The 16,067-nt window shown below is 40.0% G+C and overlaps 2 protein-coding genes across 2 annotated transcripts; both read right to left on the bottom strand.

Moving 5' to 3' along the window:
* Positions 1-1,698: 1,698 nt before the first annotated feature.
* On the bottom strand, positions 1,699-10,412 carry LOC308099582 (uncharacterized protein; the record flags this gene model as incomplete). Its single annotated transcript, XM_080448319.1, is given in 18 exon segments — positions 1,699-1,886; positions 3,232-3,373; positions 3,497-3,681; positions 3,985-4,126; positions 4,207-4,386; positions 4,609-4,769; positions 4,882-5,031; positions 5,119-5,281; positions 5,489-5,673; positions 7,248-7,424; positions 7,567-7,708; positions 7,984-8,168; positions 8,307-8,448; positions 8,529-8,708; positions 9,331-9,491; positions 9,601-9,763; positions 9,766-10,005; positions 10,212-10,412. Coding segments are annotated over 18 exon segments (3,087 nt in total).
* A 2,222-nt stretch (positions 10,413-12,634) lies between these two features.
* Positions 12,635-14,996, bottom strand: LOC308099581 (cytochrome P450 2K1-like; the record flags this gene model as incomplete). The annotated part of the gene is made up of 7 exons (XM_080448318.1): positions 12,635-12,822; positions 12,961-13,102; positions 13,180-13,359; positions 13,926-14,086; positions 14,194-14,343; positions 14,427-14,589; positions 14,796-14,996. 7 exons carry the CDS (start codon positions 14,994-14,996, stop codon positions 12,635-12,637), a joined length of 1,185 nt encoding a protein of 394 aa, XP_080304444.1.
* Between the last annotated feature and the right edge of the window lie 1,071 nt (positions 14,997-16,067).

The following is a 16,067-nucleotide window of genomic DNA, read 5'->3' as shown; positions in this document are numbered from 1 at the left end:
TGTGTCATGTCAGTTAATAGAAACATGTTTGAGCTAAAAAGTACAACAATAAAATATAAAGTAAATAAATCTCTTCAGTGGGTATTAGGTTTACTTCCTCAATTCCTTGACTGAATTGTTGTCCAAGAGGAACATTTTACTGTCCAACTGATGAGACATAATCTGTGTAGTTTTTATTCTATTAATATTGTATAGTTTTTATTCTATTAATATTGTATCGTTTCATAATACTGTTTTACGTTTGAAAAATAACTAATCTGCCATTTATCTTCTTAGCATAGTGGTGTTACACCAACAGTAATAATGTAGTGGAGTGACGGGATGACCAAGTCCCTTTACCTGAAGACCTTATCAGCAAAGTTCTTGTTTATGAGCAATGCAACAATGGAACACATATAAAAATATTCTGCCAGAACTATCCTTCTAAATGATTTAGAGTCAGCTGGCAGCACACAGTGCATGTGCACTGGCCGCACATGCACACGTGGCGCCCGTGCATGTGATGACACTAAAGTCTCACTCCTAGATTTTCCTGAAACTTGGCAGCCCTGTTGAGGTAATAGAGCCAGCCTGCTTGCTCAGGATAAATTGAATCTTGCATCAGGTCAATTTGTGGCAGATCCTACGTTTAGGTGAGACATGACCTTTGACACGATCTAAATGTCTCAATAGAAGAGCAGGGAGACAAAATACAACCATCCCAATTGTATAAGTTATACGTATATTGTATTAACATACTCTACCATACAGATTGGACTAAATTACATTTTATTCATTAAAAATAAGTTACATACTGAGGCTTTAACCCTGTGATCCCTATTTTTGGCATATCGTTATAGGCAACAGCAAATCTACAAGTTCACAATGCATAGGGACGTGTTGTGACACGGACAGTCAGTATGCTAAACCACACTGGGAGGTATAGACTGCAGGCACTTCTACTCAAGTCAAGAGACTGACTATGTCAGTTAATACAATCCAACCAAAAACTGTGGTGGTTGTAGTTTGTCTACTACCTGCTCTTCTATAGAGAAATGTAATGTTTATCCTGTGGTCAGGTAAGACCACTACTGGTTTACAAGTGATTTTGCAGTGAGGTGAAACTGTAATTAATCCTCTGAAAGAGGCTTTCAGTTAGTACCTCAACAGTAGAATTTCAGTACTCATGCGGGGGACCTGGGTTCAAGTCCCGGGTAGGACTGCAGTTTACAGAGCTGACAGACAATGCAACCGTGGCAGCAAGAGATTAATGCAATAACTATTGATAGATTTCTTTATGATCGTCCAATACAGTAATGAAAAACTAAGAAACACAAGGAAAATAGAAACAAGTTTATTAGGTACTGGAATGCATCTTAAAACGTACTTTAAAATAATTATAAATACATCTCTGTGGGTATCAGGTTCCATTCCACAGTTGCTTGAGTGAAGAATGTTTGTTCCAAGTGTTATTATACTGTCCAAATACTGAGACAAAATAGTTTTCTTGTTCTATAATTTCCAAAACCTTTCAATCTGCCTTTGACCTGTACTATAAAATACACCAACAGTTATACTGTAAATGAGTGATGGTGATGACCATTGGTTCAAGTCCCTTTACCTACACTATCCATTATGAGGACCGTGTCAGCAAAGTTCTTGTTTATGAGCAATGGAACACATGGAAAATATTCTGCAAGAACTACAGTATACTTCTTTTTAGAGTCGACTGACAGCACACAGCTGATGAGGTGAAGGGTTGAGGGTAAATCCTACAGCTGGCGTCAGATCCAGTTCATCCTCTGTTACCCCAGGTGGAGGAGTGAAACGAAAGCGCTGGAGGAGAGAGGTGAGGAAGAGGAAGACCTCCATCCTAGCCAGACTCTCCCCCGGACATGCCCTAACACCTGAAACAAGAAGTTGTTCTAACAGTTAGAACTGTGGCTGACCTGAGAAAGAAATTACAAAATGCCTGGCAAGATATTGCAACATCACTCCAAACATAAAAATAAAAATTTTAAAAACAGTACTAGAAAAAGTGCTCCTCGGAGCACAGGTCTCCGCCAGGTCAGGTAGGTTATTGTGGGGCAGCAATGTTCGGAATTTGCCAATCAGGACTGAACATGAAAAATCGGACAGAACCAACTTGATCACTTGACTATAGAGATAATGGGTACCGATTTGCATGATGCTTGGACAAAATTTGTGGGAGTAAAATAAAAAAGAAAAGTGTTGGAAAAATCGGCCTCCTGGTGGCGCTATAATAGGGCAATGTGGCATATGTGCATGCAAAGTGCCACCGCAATCGGACACTGCGTTCATGATTTGTGGCATTTTGTTCAAAACGGGCCACTCCTGCAAACTTTAGATGTCAATGTTAGCCAATCAGGATGGAATATGAAAAATCAAACAGATCCATCTTGATCACATGACTATAGAGATCATGTGTACCGATTTGCGTGAAATTTGGATACATTCTGAAGGCTTAATATCAAAAAATGTGTTTTACATAAGTTGGCCTCCTGGTGGCGCTACGAAAGGCAAATATAAAAAATGCAGGGCAGATGTTTTTCCTTGGCCTCTAGGGAGTGTGCATGCAAAGTTTCACGCAGATCGGTGCAGTTATAGTTAAAGATGCAAATCTGCCTTTTATAGCGCCACCATGAGGCTGATTTGAACATTTTCAAGTGCCATTTATTCCTCGGCCTAGTGGGAATGTGCGTGTGAAATCTCACGGAAATCGCAAGCTGCGTTCATGATTTGAGGCATTTTGTTGAAAACGGAGCAATCCTATAAACTTTGGAAGCCAACCTTAGTCAATCAGGATAGAATATGGAAAATTGGACAGATCCATGTTGATCACATGACTATAGAGATACTGTGTACTGATTTGCGTGATGTTTGGATACAATCTGTAGGAGTACTGTCAAAAAATGTGTTTTGCAAAAAGCGGCCTCCTGGTGGCGCTATAACAGGCCCATGTGAAAAATTTGGGGCAGAGGTTCTAATCTGGCATCCAGGGAGTGTGTGTGCACAGTTTCACTGCGATCAAGCCAACGGTGCCAGAGATTAGCTGTACACAAAATGACAGAATGACGGACGGACGGACACACACACACACACACACACACGGACGGACGGACAGGGGGTAAAACATACTCACACACACACACACGGACGGACGGACAGGGGGTAAAACATACTCTCGCCATGCCTTTCGGCCTGGCGGAGACAATAATGATAATGCAATACCTGCAGAAAAGGGCATGAAGGCATCCCTCTTGACAAACTGACCCTCTTTATCCAGAAAATTCTTGGGGTTAAATGTGTGTGGGCTTTCCCATTCAGTCTCATCATTCAGGACAGAAGTAAGTAGAGGAATCACAGTAGTTCCCTGTTCCCAAAAATAACAGGTCTATTACATAAACCTCAAAACAATGACTATTTTCAGAGGAACATGCCTTACAAAAATATGTTGATTTAGAAACGGAAAATATTATTTTTGAAAGTTATTGACCTTCTTGATGAAATAGCCCTGGAAGTTGACATCTTGCCTGGTGATGTGAGGAATTGACAGAGGAACAATGTTGGCTACTCTCTGGATCTCATGAATAACAGCATCAGTGTAGGGTAGGTCCTTCCTGTCTTCTACAAGCACCTGACGACTTCCAGTCACCCTGCTAAGCTCTTCCTGAACCTCATCTGGAAAAACAGGGAAGGAATAAAGGCGGTTACACACCGGCGAATGTGCGAATATACGCAAAATTCGGACTCGTTACGAATAATTAAAAGACGCTTTTTCGCTTTGCGAAACTGATGTGGACGCTTGCATTGACTTTATAAGGTTTTTTAAAAAAAACGTATTTATTCGCATGAAGAATTCGGACCTTAAGAATTCAATTCTTCAATAATCCTACAAGTCCATAAATACGGTATAATTTCCACATGAAGCTATATATCACTTGTGTGCTCATATCTGTCATCGGGATCAATGTGATTGTTTACCTTGAATATGGGGGTACTTGGCCATCAACAGTAGACCCCATCTAATTGTATTTCCTGTAGTGTCAGTTCCGGCTGCAAACAGGTTCATCACGCTGTAGAGCAGGTTGTCATCATGATAGTAGGAATCCATGATACCAGAATCCTAATATCAACAGACAGGACAAATGACAGTAATGGAGCCTTGATGGGCATCATAGCAGTGTAAAACTACTAAAACTATACCTCCAAACTTTTTTTCCGCATCAGGAAGGAATCTATAAAGCCTCGGAGCATTTGAGGATTCAGAGTTTCCTTCAGACCGCTGATTATCCTCTTTATTTCTTCTTTGTTGTCTTCCACATTCTTCATCAGGATCCTCCAGGATTTTATCCAAGGGCCCAGCCAAGGAAAGACATTGTACACCTATGATGTAGTACAATGCACATACAGACAGCTATTTCCGATCTTTTGCTTTGTTAACTTTGGTTGGTTGCTAATCATTTATACAAGTGTAGGCTATACCTTTTAAGGGAATACAATTGATCGAATTGATTGAATAAAAACAAATACATTTTGATAACATATTCTTTAAAACCATAAAAAATATTTCCTCTACTCAAGGAGCTCACGCAATTGTCCTTATACCTGAATGGCAGCCGATCCTGTAAGATGTATGGTTTCATTGTCTCTGTTCACCATTGCTTGGAACACAGGATCAGTGTATTCAAACCTGTCCCCATAGACAATGGCTGATATAACATTGGACGCTGCGTAATTCACTGCCTGGGTTGAATCAAAGGCTTTGCCTGTGACAAACAAGAGTCCATATTAGGTACAATTAATTTTTTAAAACTGAAACACGTTGAGCGACTTCTAGTGTGGCATTATGATTTCCACAACAGTAGTTGATTTGGTTACCTTCATGTTTTTCAAGTGTATCAATCAGGTAATGACATTCCTGTATGATTTTCTCTTCACTTATCTTCCTTCCCATGCCAAAGTCTCTCAGGTTAGTCAAGGCAAAACGCCTCATCTCTTTCCAGGACTCACCATTGGAAAATAGTATACCTGCACACAAACTTGAGTAACCATTTGGCCAAGGCATTAAACACATATAACAACAAACTGAGCTACACGAAACAAACAGAACTTTACCATGTCCTTTGTTAAAATCATAGAATACAGGAGTGATCTCTCTGTCTCCAAACTCCTCAGCATAGTTGACCAGAGCATGTTTGACTGTCTTGTATCCTGCCAGGACCACTACTTTCTTATGTCCAAGGTGGATTGTGAACACTGGCCCATATGTCTTGGACAACTAGAGATAGAAAAATGTGAGATGTTTGATAGGATACTCTAAAAGTTTGAGTTTGGCTAAATACAGTACATTTTGAAAACACTCAAGTGTTTTACTAGTCATACAATATATTATGAATATATGTTGACTCATTAAAACAAATGTCTACAATCTGTTCTAATTTCCCAAACAAAGCATATATTAGTTACTATAAGTCAAATGTCTTACATAACAGAGGGTGGTGTATGGTCTACTGAGATCCAGCTGCAGTAAGTTTCCAAGCAGAGGCAGAGGCCTGGGTCCTGGAGGTTCCTTCTTTTGTTCCTGGGTGCTGGAGGAGAGGAGGTAGAGAACCAGCAGGAGAACAACTATTCCCAGCAGAGTGACTGAACTGGGAGACTGGAAAAGATGATCTTCCAGACGACACATTGTGCTCAACAAACTCTCAACTTGCGTCCCTGAAGTGAGCTGGCAAATCGTGCTTCCCCTTCCCTAAACACAAGTAACTCCCTTTGTTTGTGGCTTCTCAGACTGGGGCATTAGGCCTAAGCCACACATGCAGCTGGAGGTAATAACTTTAATTGTGGGTGCGTTTCATTTTAGAGTACTGGAAAAGAGCTGTCCATGCTGGCACACACACAGCAACACCTGAAACACACCAACAACTAATGTTATTAGTTGTTGGTGGTGTGCTTATTGCTTAAAGCAGCTGCAGCACTCTATAACTTTCCTCTTCTACCCCGGATTTGAACCTGGTTTCCTGCTTAAGTGATGACATTTTTACCATTGAGCTAATAGAGCCGACCTGCTTGCTCAGGATAAATTGAATCTTGACATCAGGTCAATTTGTGTCAGATCCTGCATCTAGGTGAGACATGACCTTTGACACGATCTAAAGTCTCAATAGAAGAGCAGGGAGACAAAATACAACCATCCCAATTGTAGAAGTTATATTGTATTAACATATTCTACCATACAGATTGGACTAAATTACATTTTATTCATTAAAATAAAGTTACATACTGAGGCTTTAACCCTGTGATCCCTATTTTTGGCATATCGTTATAGGCAACAGAAAATCTACAAGTTCACAATGCATTGGGACGTGTTGTGAGCGGACACAGAGTCAGTATTCTAAAGGTAGACTGCAGGCACTTCTACTCAAGTCAAGAGAATGATGGAGAAACATGAATAAATACAGTAGGCTACTCTTTGAATTATTTCTACAGTTGTTAAAGATATGTGAATTTATACAATCCAACCAAAAACTGTGGTGGTTGTAGTTTGTCTACTACCTGCTCTTCTATAGAGAAATGTAATGTATATCCTGTCGTCAGGTAAGACCACTGGTTTACAAGTGATTTTGCAGTAAGGTGAAACGGTAATTAATCCTCTGAAAGAGGCTTTCAGTTAGTACCTCAACAGTGGAATTTCAGCATTCATGCGGGGGACCTGGGTTCAAGTCCCGGGTAGGACTGCAGCTTATAGAGCTGACAGATAATACAACTGTGGCAGCAAGAAATTAATGCAATAACTATTGACAGATCTCTTTATGATCGTCCAATAAGGAATGAGAAACTATTTAAGAAACACAAGTCAAATAGAAACAAGTTTATTAGGTACGGAATGCATATTAAAAAGTACATTAAAATAAATATTATAAATCCATCTCTGTGGGTATCAGGTTCCATTCCTCAGTTGCTTGAGTGAAGAATGTTTGTTCCAAGTGTTATTATACTGTCCAAATACTGAGACAGACTGTAGTTTTCTTGTTCTATTATTTCCTATACCTTTCAATCAGCCTTTGACCTGTACTGTAAAATACACCAACAGTTATACTGTACATGAGTGATGGTGATGACCATTGGGTCTAGTCCCTTTACCTACAGTATCCATTATGAGGACCTTATCAGCAAAGTTCTTGTTTATGAGCAATGCAACACATGGGAAATATTCTGCAAGAACTATACTTCTATTTAGAGTCGACTGACAGCACACAGCTGATGAGGTGAAGGGATGAGGTTGAATCCTACAGCTGGCGTCAGATCCAGTTCATCCTCTGTTACCCCAGGTGGAGGAGTGAAACGAAAGCGCTGGAGGAGAGAGGTAAGGAAGAGGAAGACCTCCATCTTGGCCAGACTCTCTCCCGGACATGCCCTACGACCTGAAACAAGAAGTTGTTGCAACAGTTAGAACTGTGGTTGACCTGAGAAAGAAATTACAAAATGTCTGGCAAAATATTGCAACATCACTCCAAACATAAAAATAAAACGTTTAAAAACAGTATAATGATAACAATGCAATACCTGCAGAAAAGGGCATGAAGGCATCCCTCTTGACAAACCGACCCTCTTTATCCAGAAAATTCTTGGGGTTAAATGTGTGTGGGCTTTCCCATTCAGTCTCATCATTCAGGACAGAAGTAAGTAGAGGAATCACAGTAGTTCCCTGTTCCCAAAAATAACAGGTCTATTACATAAACCCTCAAAACAATGACTACTATTTTCAGAGGAACATGCTTTGCAAAAATATGTTGATTTAGACACAAAATATGTTTGTTTTTTTAAGATTTAAGTGACATGCTGCAAAGGCCATTGGGATCGGGACTCGAACCCGGGACTCGAACCCGACACGCTGCCTTTCAGGCTACTGAGCCTAGGTGCCTGGACCGCTACACCAGCAGCAGTCCAGGGGAGAAAATAATATTTTTGAAAGTTATTGACCTTCTTGATGAAATAGCCCTGGAAGGTGACATCTTGGCTCGTGATGTGAGGAACAGACAGAGGAACAATGTTGGCTACTCTCTGGATCTCATGAATAACAGCATCAGTATAGGGTAGGTTCTTCCGGTCTTCTACAAGCACCTGACGACTTCCAGTCACCCTGCTAAGCTCTTCCTGAACCTCATCTGGAAAAACAGGGAAGGAATAAGAATTAAATTCTTCAATAATCCTACAGGTCCATAAATAGGGTATAATTTGCACATGAAGCTATGTATATAACTTGTGTGCTCATATCTGTCATCAGGATCAATGTGATTGTCTACCTTGAATATGGGGGTACTTGGCCATCAACAGTAGACCCCATCTAATTGTATTTCCTGTAGTGTCAGTTCCGGCTGCAAACATGTCCATCACACTGTAGAGCAGGTTGTCATCATGATAGTAGGAATCCATGATACCAGAATCCTAATATCAACAGACAGGATATATGATAGTAATGGAGCATTGATGGGCATCATAGCAGTGTAAAACTATTAAAACTATACCTCCAAATTTTTCTTCCGCATCAGGAAGGAATCTATAAAGCCTTGGAGCATTTGAGGATTCAGAGTTTCCTTCAGACCGCTGATTATCCTCTTTATTTCTTTTTTGTGGTCTTCCACATGCTTCATCAGGATCCTCCAGGTTTTCATGCAAGGGCCCAGCCAAGGAAAGACATTGTACACCTATAATGTAATACAATGCACATATTTACATTTTACAGTGAGGGTTCAACCCTAGCCATAAATGAGAACTAAAATTCACAGGAAAGATGATGAAGTGTGTTGAGTTCCATTTGTTGTACAACCAGAGTCCTTGAGTTCAAGTCCCCCTAGTGGTGTGGGTTGTTATACGAGTTCAAGTCCCATAACTGTTAGATTTGTACAACCAGTTCCATGGGGTTAGATAGAGTCCCCCTGGTGTTGTGGGCTTTAGTCCCATATCTTTAATTATGTTCTGTTTAAATATTTGTTTATGCCTTATATAAATACATTTGAATTCCCTTTATGAAATGTACTACATGAATAATTGACTTTTAAGAGACATAATTAACAGATTTTAAGGCCTAAATACAATTACAATTTCTTATCCATCAACTCTATGTTAACAAGAAAAACATGAATACATTACAGACAGTTATTTCCAATCTTTTGCTTTGTTAACTTTGGTTGGTTTCTAATCATTTATAATAGTGTAGGCTATACCTTTTAAGGGATTACAATTGATCTAATTAAAACTAATAGATTTGGAGCATAATCTTTAAAACAATAGCAAATATTTCCTTTCTTCAAGCAATTGTCCTTATACCTGAATGGCAGCTGATCCTGTAAGATGTATGGTTTCATTGACTCTGTTCACCATTGCTTGGAACACAGGATCAGTGTATTCAAACCTGTCCCCATAGACAATGGCTGATATAATATTGGACGCTGCGTAATTCACTGCCTGGGTTGAATTAAAGGCTTTGCCTGTGACAAAGAGTCCATATTAGGTACAATTAATACAAAAAAAATTAAACACAATGAGCGACTTCTAGTGTGGCATTATGATTTCCACAACAGTAGTTGATTTGGTTACCTTCATGTTTTTCAATCGTATCAATCAGGTAATGACATTCCTGTATGATTTTCTCTTCACTTATCTTCTTTCCCATGCCAAAGTCTCTCAGGTTAGTCAAGGCAAAGCGCCTCATCTCTTTCCAGGACTCACCATTGGACAAAATTATACCTACATACACACACAAAAAGGAAAATGTTTAAACTTGTCCAAGAAAACATATGATGAACGAACTGAGCTACACAAAACATACAGAACTTTACCATGTCCTTTAGAACAGTCATAGAATATAGGAGTGATCTCTCTCTCTCCAAACTCCTCAGCATAGTTGACCAGAGCCTGTTTGACTGTCTTGTATCCTGCCAGGACCACTACTTTCTTATGTCCAAGGTGGATTGTGAACACTGGCCCATATTTCTTGGACAACTAGAGATAGAAAAAATTTGAGATGTTTGATAGGATACGTTTGAGTCCGGCTAAATACAGTACATTTTGAAAACACTCAGTGTTTTACTAGCCATACAATATATTATGAATACATGTTCACTCATTAAAACAAATGTCTAGAATCTGTTCTAATTTCCCAAACAAAGCATATATTAGTTATATTACATATGAGTAAAATGTCTTACATAACAAAGGGTGGTGTATGGTCTACTGAGATCCAGCTGCAGTAAGTTTCCAAGCAGAGGCAGAGGCCTGGGTCCTGGAGGTTCCTTCTTTTGTTCCTGGGTGCTGGAGGAGAGGAGGTAGAGAACAAACAGGAAAACAACAGCTCCCAGCAGAGTGACTGAACTGGGAGACTGGAAAAGATGATCTTCTAAAAGACACATTGTACTCAACAAACTGTCAACTTGCGTAACTGAAGTGAAAAAAAATCGTGCTTCCCCTTCCCTTAACACAAGTGACTAACTTTGTTTGTGGCTTCTCAGACTGGGGCATTAGGCCTAAGCCACGCACGCAGCTGGATGTAATAACTTTAATTGTGGGTGCGTTTCATTTTAGAGTAGGCCTACTGGAAAAGAGCTGTACATGCTGGCACGCACACACGCACCTGAAACACACCAACAACTAATGTTATTAGTTGTTGGTGGTGTTCTTATTGCTTAAAGCAGCTGCAGCACTCTGTAACTTTCCTCTTCTACCCCGGATTTGAACCTGGTTTCCTTCTAAAGTGATGACATTTTTACCATTGGGCTAAGAGAGATGGCCTGCTTGCTCAGGATAAATTTAATCTTGACATCAGGTCAATTTGTGTCAAATCCTGCATCTAGGTGAGACATGACCTTTGAAACGATCTAAAGTCTCAATAGAAGAGCAGGGAGACAAAATACAACCATCCCAATTGTATAAGTTACTAGAAGTTCGTCTATTACCCCCCCCCCCCAAAGAAAATGGTTTGGGGGTACAAAATCATGGGATTAAAAAAAAATAATAATACCCAGAGGGTATTATTTTTTTTTAATTATTTTACTCTCAGGGGGTCCGCGGACCCCCACGAAACATCGTGACCCCCGTGAAACATCGCGGACCCCATCGGCTGTTTTTTTTTGCACTACAAAGCCTTGACTACAGCACAACAGATCTGTGTGTGTGTGTGTGTGTGTGTGTACCAACATACGCTGTATGTTGGTACCGTTTTTCCCCTTCAGCCAATTGCAGTGCATTTTTGCCACCTCCGCGACTAATGTGACGCAACGGGACTTTTGAGATGGCCATGCCCAAAATAGGTTGCCTTATTCGGATACATGCGTGTGACTGGCCGCCCCTGCCGGTTCTCTGAATTTTTATTTTTAAATAGGCTCTGTCATGATTAATTGACCACACATATGAAGTGAAACAACTAAATTCTATCCAAACGATATGTTATAAGTAAATTCCGTGCCTCAAAGAAGAAGTTTGAGAGCTTCTAAAAGTTCTAAAACATTGGAGAGAAGTGCGGAGAAAACTGGGGAAACAATGGCTGCCGTTCGTGTTTGGTCGGCTGCACTCGGAGCCATTCGGGCTCACTCGAACTCGCCACCTGATTGGCCAACTTTTGCTGTCAATCACAGAACGATGAGCGACGAGCCGACGACGCTGATAGGCTCGGAGAGTGAGGTTGGGTTGCCATGTCCAGGTGTTGTAAGCGTGAAGTGGGTGTAAATTTGTTAGAGAAAGTGCGTCGACGCATGCGCAGTGCGCAGTGCGCAGCTTTGTGTTTTTTCATGAAGCTGGTTGCTTGTTGCTCGCGCACGATCTGGCAACAGCGGTGAATACGCATGCGCAGTGCGCAGTTTTTTTTTTTTTTTTCGTTCTTCGTTCCCTGGTACAGCAAGTTTGCCAATTGTAATATAGATATTGTATTAACATACTCTACCATACAGATTGGACTAAATTACATTTTATTCGTTAAAAATAAAGTTACATACTGAGGCTTTAACCCTGTGATCCTCATTTTTGGCATATCGTTATAGGCAACAGCAAATCTACAAGATCACAATAAATTGGGACGTGTTGTGAGCGGACACAGTCAGTATTCTAAACCACACTGGGAGGTAGACTGCAGGCACTTCTACTCAAGAGACTGATGAAAAAAACATGAATAAATAGGCTACTGTTTTTGAATTATTTCTACATACAATCCAACCAAAAACTGTGGTGGTTGTAGTTTGTCTACTACCTGCTCTTCTATAGAGAAATGTAATGTATATCCTGTGGTCAGGTAAGACCACTACTGGTTTACAAGTGATTTTGCAGTAAGGTGAAACTGTAATTAATCCTCTGAAAGAGGCTTTCAGTTAGTACCTCAACAGTAGAATTTCAGCACTCATGCGGGGGACCTGGGTTCAAGTCCCGGGTAGGACTGCAGCTTATAGAGCTGACAGACAATACAACTGTGGCAGCAAGAAATGAATGCAATCACTATTGACAGATCTCTTTATGATCGTCCAATACAGCAATGAAAAACTATTTAAGAAACACATGTCAAATAGAAACAAGTTTATTAGGTACTGGAATGCATATTAAAAAAAAGTACATTAAAATAAATATTATAAATCCATCTCTGTGGGTATCAGGTTCCATTCCTCAGTTGCTTGAGTGAAGAATGTTCACTCGTGATGTGAGGAATAGACAGAGGAGAAATGTTGGCTACTCTCTGGATCTCATGAATAACAGCATCAGTATAGGGTAGGTTCTTCCTGTCTTCTACAAGCACCTGACGACTTCCAGTCACCCTGCTAAGCTCTTCCTGAACCTCATCTGGAAAAACAGGGAAGGAATAAGAATTCAATTATTCAATAATCCTACAGGTCCATAAATAGGGTATAATTTCCACATTAAGCTATGTATATCACTTGTGTGCTCATATCTGTCATCAGGATCAATGTGACTGTCTACCTTGAATATGGGGGTACTTGGCCATCAACAGTAGACCCCATCTAATTGTATTTCCTGTAGTGTCAGTTCCAGCCGCAAATATGTCCATCACACTGTAGAGCAGGTTGTCATCGTGATAGTAGGAATCCATGATACCAGAATCCTAATAACAGACCGGACAAATGATAGTAATGGAGCATTGATGGGCATCATAGCAGTGTAAAACTACTAAAACTATACCTCCAAACTTTTCTTTCGCATCAGAAAGGAATCTATAAAGCCTCTGAGCTTTTGAGGATTCAGAGTTTCCTTCAGACCGCTGATTATCCTCTTTATTTCTTTTTTGTGGTCTTCCACATTCTTCATCAGGATCCTCCAGGTTTTCATGCAAGGGCCCAGCCAAGGAAAGACATTGTACACCTATAATGTAATACAATGCACATATTTACATTTTACAGTGAGGGTTCAACCTTAGCCATAAATGAGAACTAAAATTCACAGGAAAGATGATGAAGTGTGTTGAGTTCCATTTGTTGTACAACCAGAGTACTTGAGTTCAAGTCCCCCTAGTGGTGTGGGTTGTTATACGAGTTCAAGTCCCATAACTGTTACATTTGTACAACCAGTTCCATGGGGTTAGATAGAGTCCCCCTGGTGTTGTGGGCTTCAGTCCCATATCTTTAATTATGTTCCGTTTAAATCTTTGTTTATGCCTTATGTAAATACATTTGAATTCCCTTTATGAAATGTACTACATGAATAATTGACTTTTAAGAGACATAATTAACTGATTTTAAAACATGAATACATTACAGTTATTTCCAATCTTTTGCTTTGTTAACTTTGGTTGGTTGCTAATCATTTATAATAGTGTAGGCTATACCTTTTAAGGGATTACAATTGATCTAATTGAAACTAATAGATGTGGAGAATATTCTTTAAAACCTTAGAAAATATTTCCTTTCTTCAAGCATTTGTCCTTATACCTGAATGGCAGCTGATCCTGTAAGACGTACGGTTTCATTGACTCTGTTCACCATTGCTTGGAACACAGGATCAGTGTATTCAAACCTGTCCCCATAGACAATGGCTGATATAACATTGGACGCTGCGTAATTCACTGCCTGGGTAAAATCAAAGGCTTTGCCTGGGACAAACAGAGTCCATATTAGGTACAATTAATTTAAAAAGAAATTAAACAGGATGAGCGACTTGTGGCATTATGATTTCCAAAACAGTAGTTGATTTGGTTACCTTCATGTTTTTCAAGTGTATCAATCAGGTAATGACATTCCTGTATGATTTTCTCTTCACTTATCTTCCTTCCCATGCCAAAGTCTCTCAGGTTAGTCAAGGCAAAACGCCTCATCTCTTTCCAGGACTCACCATTGGAAAAAAGTATACCTGCACACAAACTTGAGTAACCATTTTGCCAAGGCATTAAACACGTGTAACAGCAAACTAAGCTACACGAAACATACATTTACCATGTCCTTTGTTAAAATCATAGAATACAGGAGTGATCTCTCTGTCTCCAAACTCCTCAGCATAGTTGACCAGAGCATGTTTGACTGTCTTGTATCCTGCCAGGACCACTACTTTCTTATGTCCAAGGTGGATTGTGAACACTGGCCCATATGTCTTGGACAACTAGAAATAGAAAAATATGAAATGTTTGATATGATACTCTAAAAGTTTGGCTTTTACAGTACATTTTTAAAACACTCAGTGTTTTACTGGTCATACGATACATTATTATTATGAATATATGTTGACTCATTAAAACAAATGTCTAGAATCTGTTCTAATTTCCCAAACAAAGCATATATTAGTTACATATGAGTAAAATGTCTTACATAACAGAGGGTGGTGTATGGTCTACTGAGATCCAGCTGCAGTAAGTTTCCAAGCAGAGGCAGAGGCCTGGGTCCTGGAGGTTCCTTCTTTTGTTCCTGGGTGCTGGAGGAGAGGAGGTAGAGAACAAACAGGAAAACAAAAGCTCCCAGCAGAGTGACTGAACTGGGAGACTGGAAAAGATGATCTTCTAAAAGACACATTGTGCTCAACAAACTCTCAACTTGCGTCCCTGAAGTGAGCTGTCAAATCGTGCTTCCCCTTCCCTAAACACAAGTAGGCCTAACTCCCTCTGTTTGTGGCTTCTCAGACTAGGGCATTAGGCCTAGCCACACATGCAGCTGGAGGTAATAACTTTAATTTTGGGTGTGTTTCATTTTGGAGTACTGGAAAAGAGCTGTCCATGCTGGCACACACACAGCAACACCTGAAACACACCAACAACTAATGTTATTAGTTGTTGGTGGTGTGCTTATTGCTTAAAGCAGCTGCTCTGTAACTTTCCTCTTCTACCCCGGATTTGAACCTGGTTTCCTGCTTAAGTGATGACATTTTTACCATTGAGCTCATAGAGCCGGCCTGCTTGCTCAGGATAAATTGAATCTTGCATCAGGTCAATTTGTGTCAGATCCTGCATCAAGGTGAGACATGACCTTTGACACGATCTAAAGTACAAGACAAAATACAACCATCCCAATTGTAGAAGTTATATTGTATTAACATATTCTACCATACAGATTGGACTAAATTACATTTTATTCATTAAAATAAAGTTACATACTGAGGCTTTAACCCTGTGATCCCTATTTTTGGCATATCGTTATAGGCAACAGCAAATCTACAAGCTCACAATGCATTGGGACGTGTTGTGAGCGGACACAGAGTCAGTATTCTAAACCACAGTGCGAGGTAGACTGCAGGCACTTCTACTCGAGTCAAGAGACTGATAGAAAAACATGAATAAATAGGCTACGGTTTGAATTATTTCTACAGTTGTTAAAGATATGTCAATTTATACAAGCCAACCAAAAACTGTGGTGGTTGTAGTTTGTCTACTACCTGCTCTTCTATAGAGAAATGTAATGTTTATCCTGTGGTCAGTAAGACCACTACTGGTTTACAAGTGATTTTGCAGTGAGGTGAAACTGTAATTAATCCTCTGAAAGAGGCTTTCAGTTGAGTTAGTACCTCAACAGTAGAATTTCAGCACTCATGCGGTAGCCTGATTATAAGACTGAAGCTGAGGGGCAGTTCACTCAGAGAGTGGGCGGGGT

The sequence above is a fragment of the Gymnoscopelus braueri genome (genome assembly GCF_963280865.1).
Source record: "Gymnoscopelus braueri genome assembly, chromosome: 13".
NCBI lineage: Eukaryota > Metazoa > Chordata > Actinopteri > Myctophiformes > Myctophidae > Gymnoscopelus > Gymnoscopelus braueri.
This window is presented reverse-complemented; position numbering and strand designations above follow the sequence as displayed.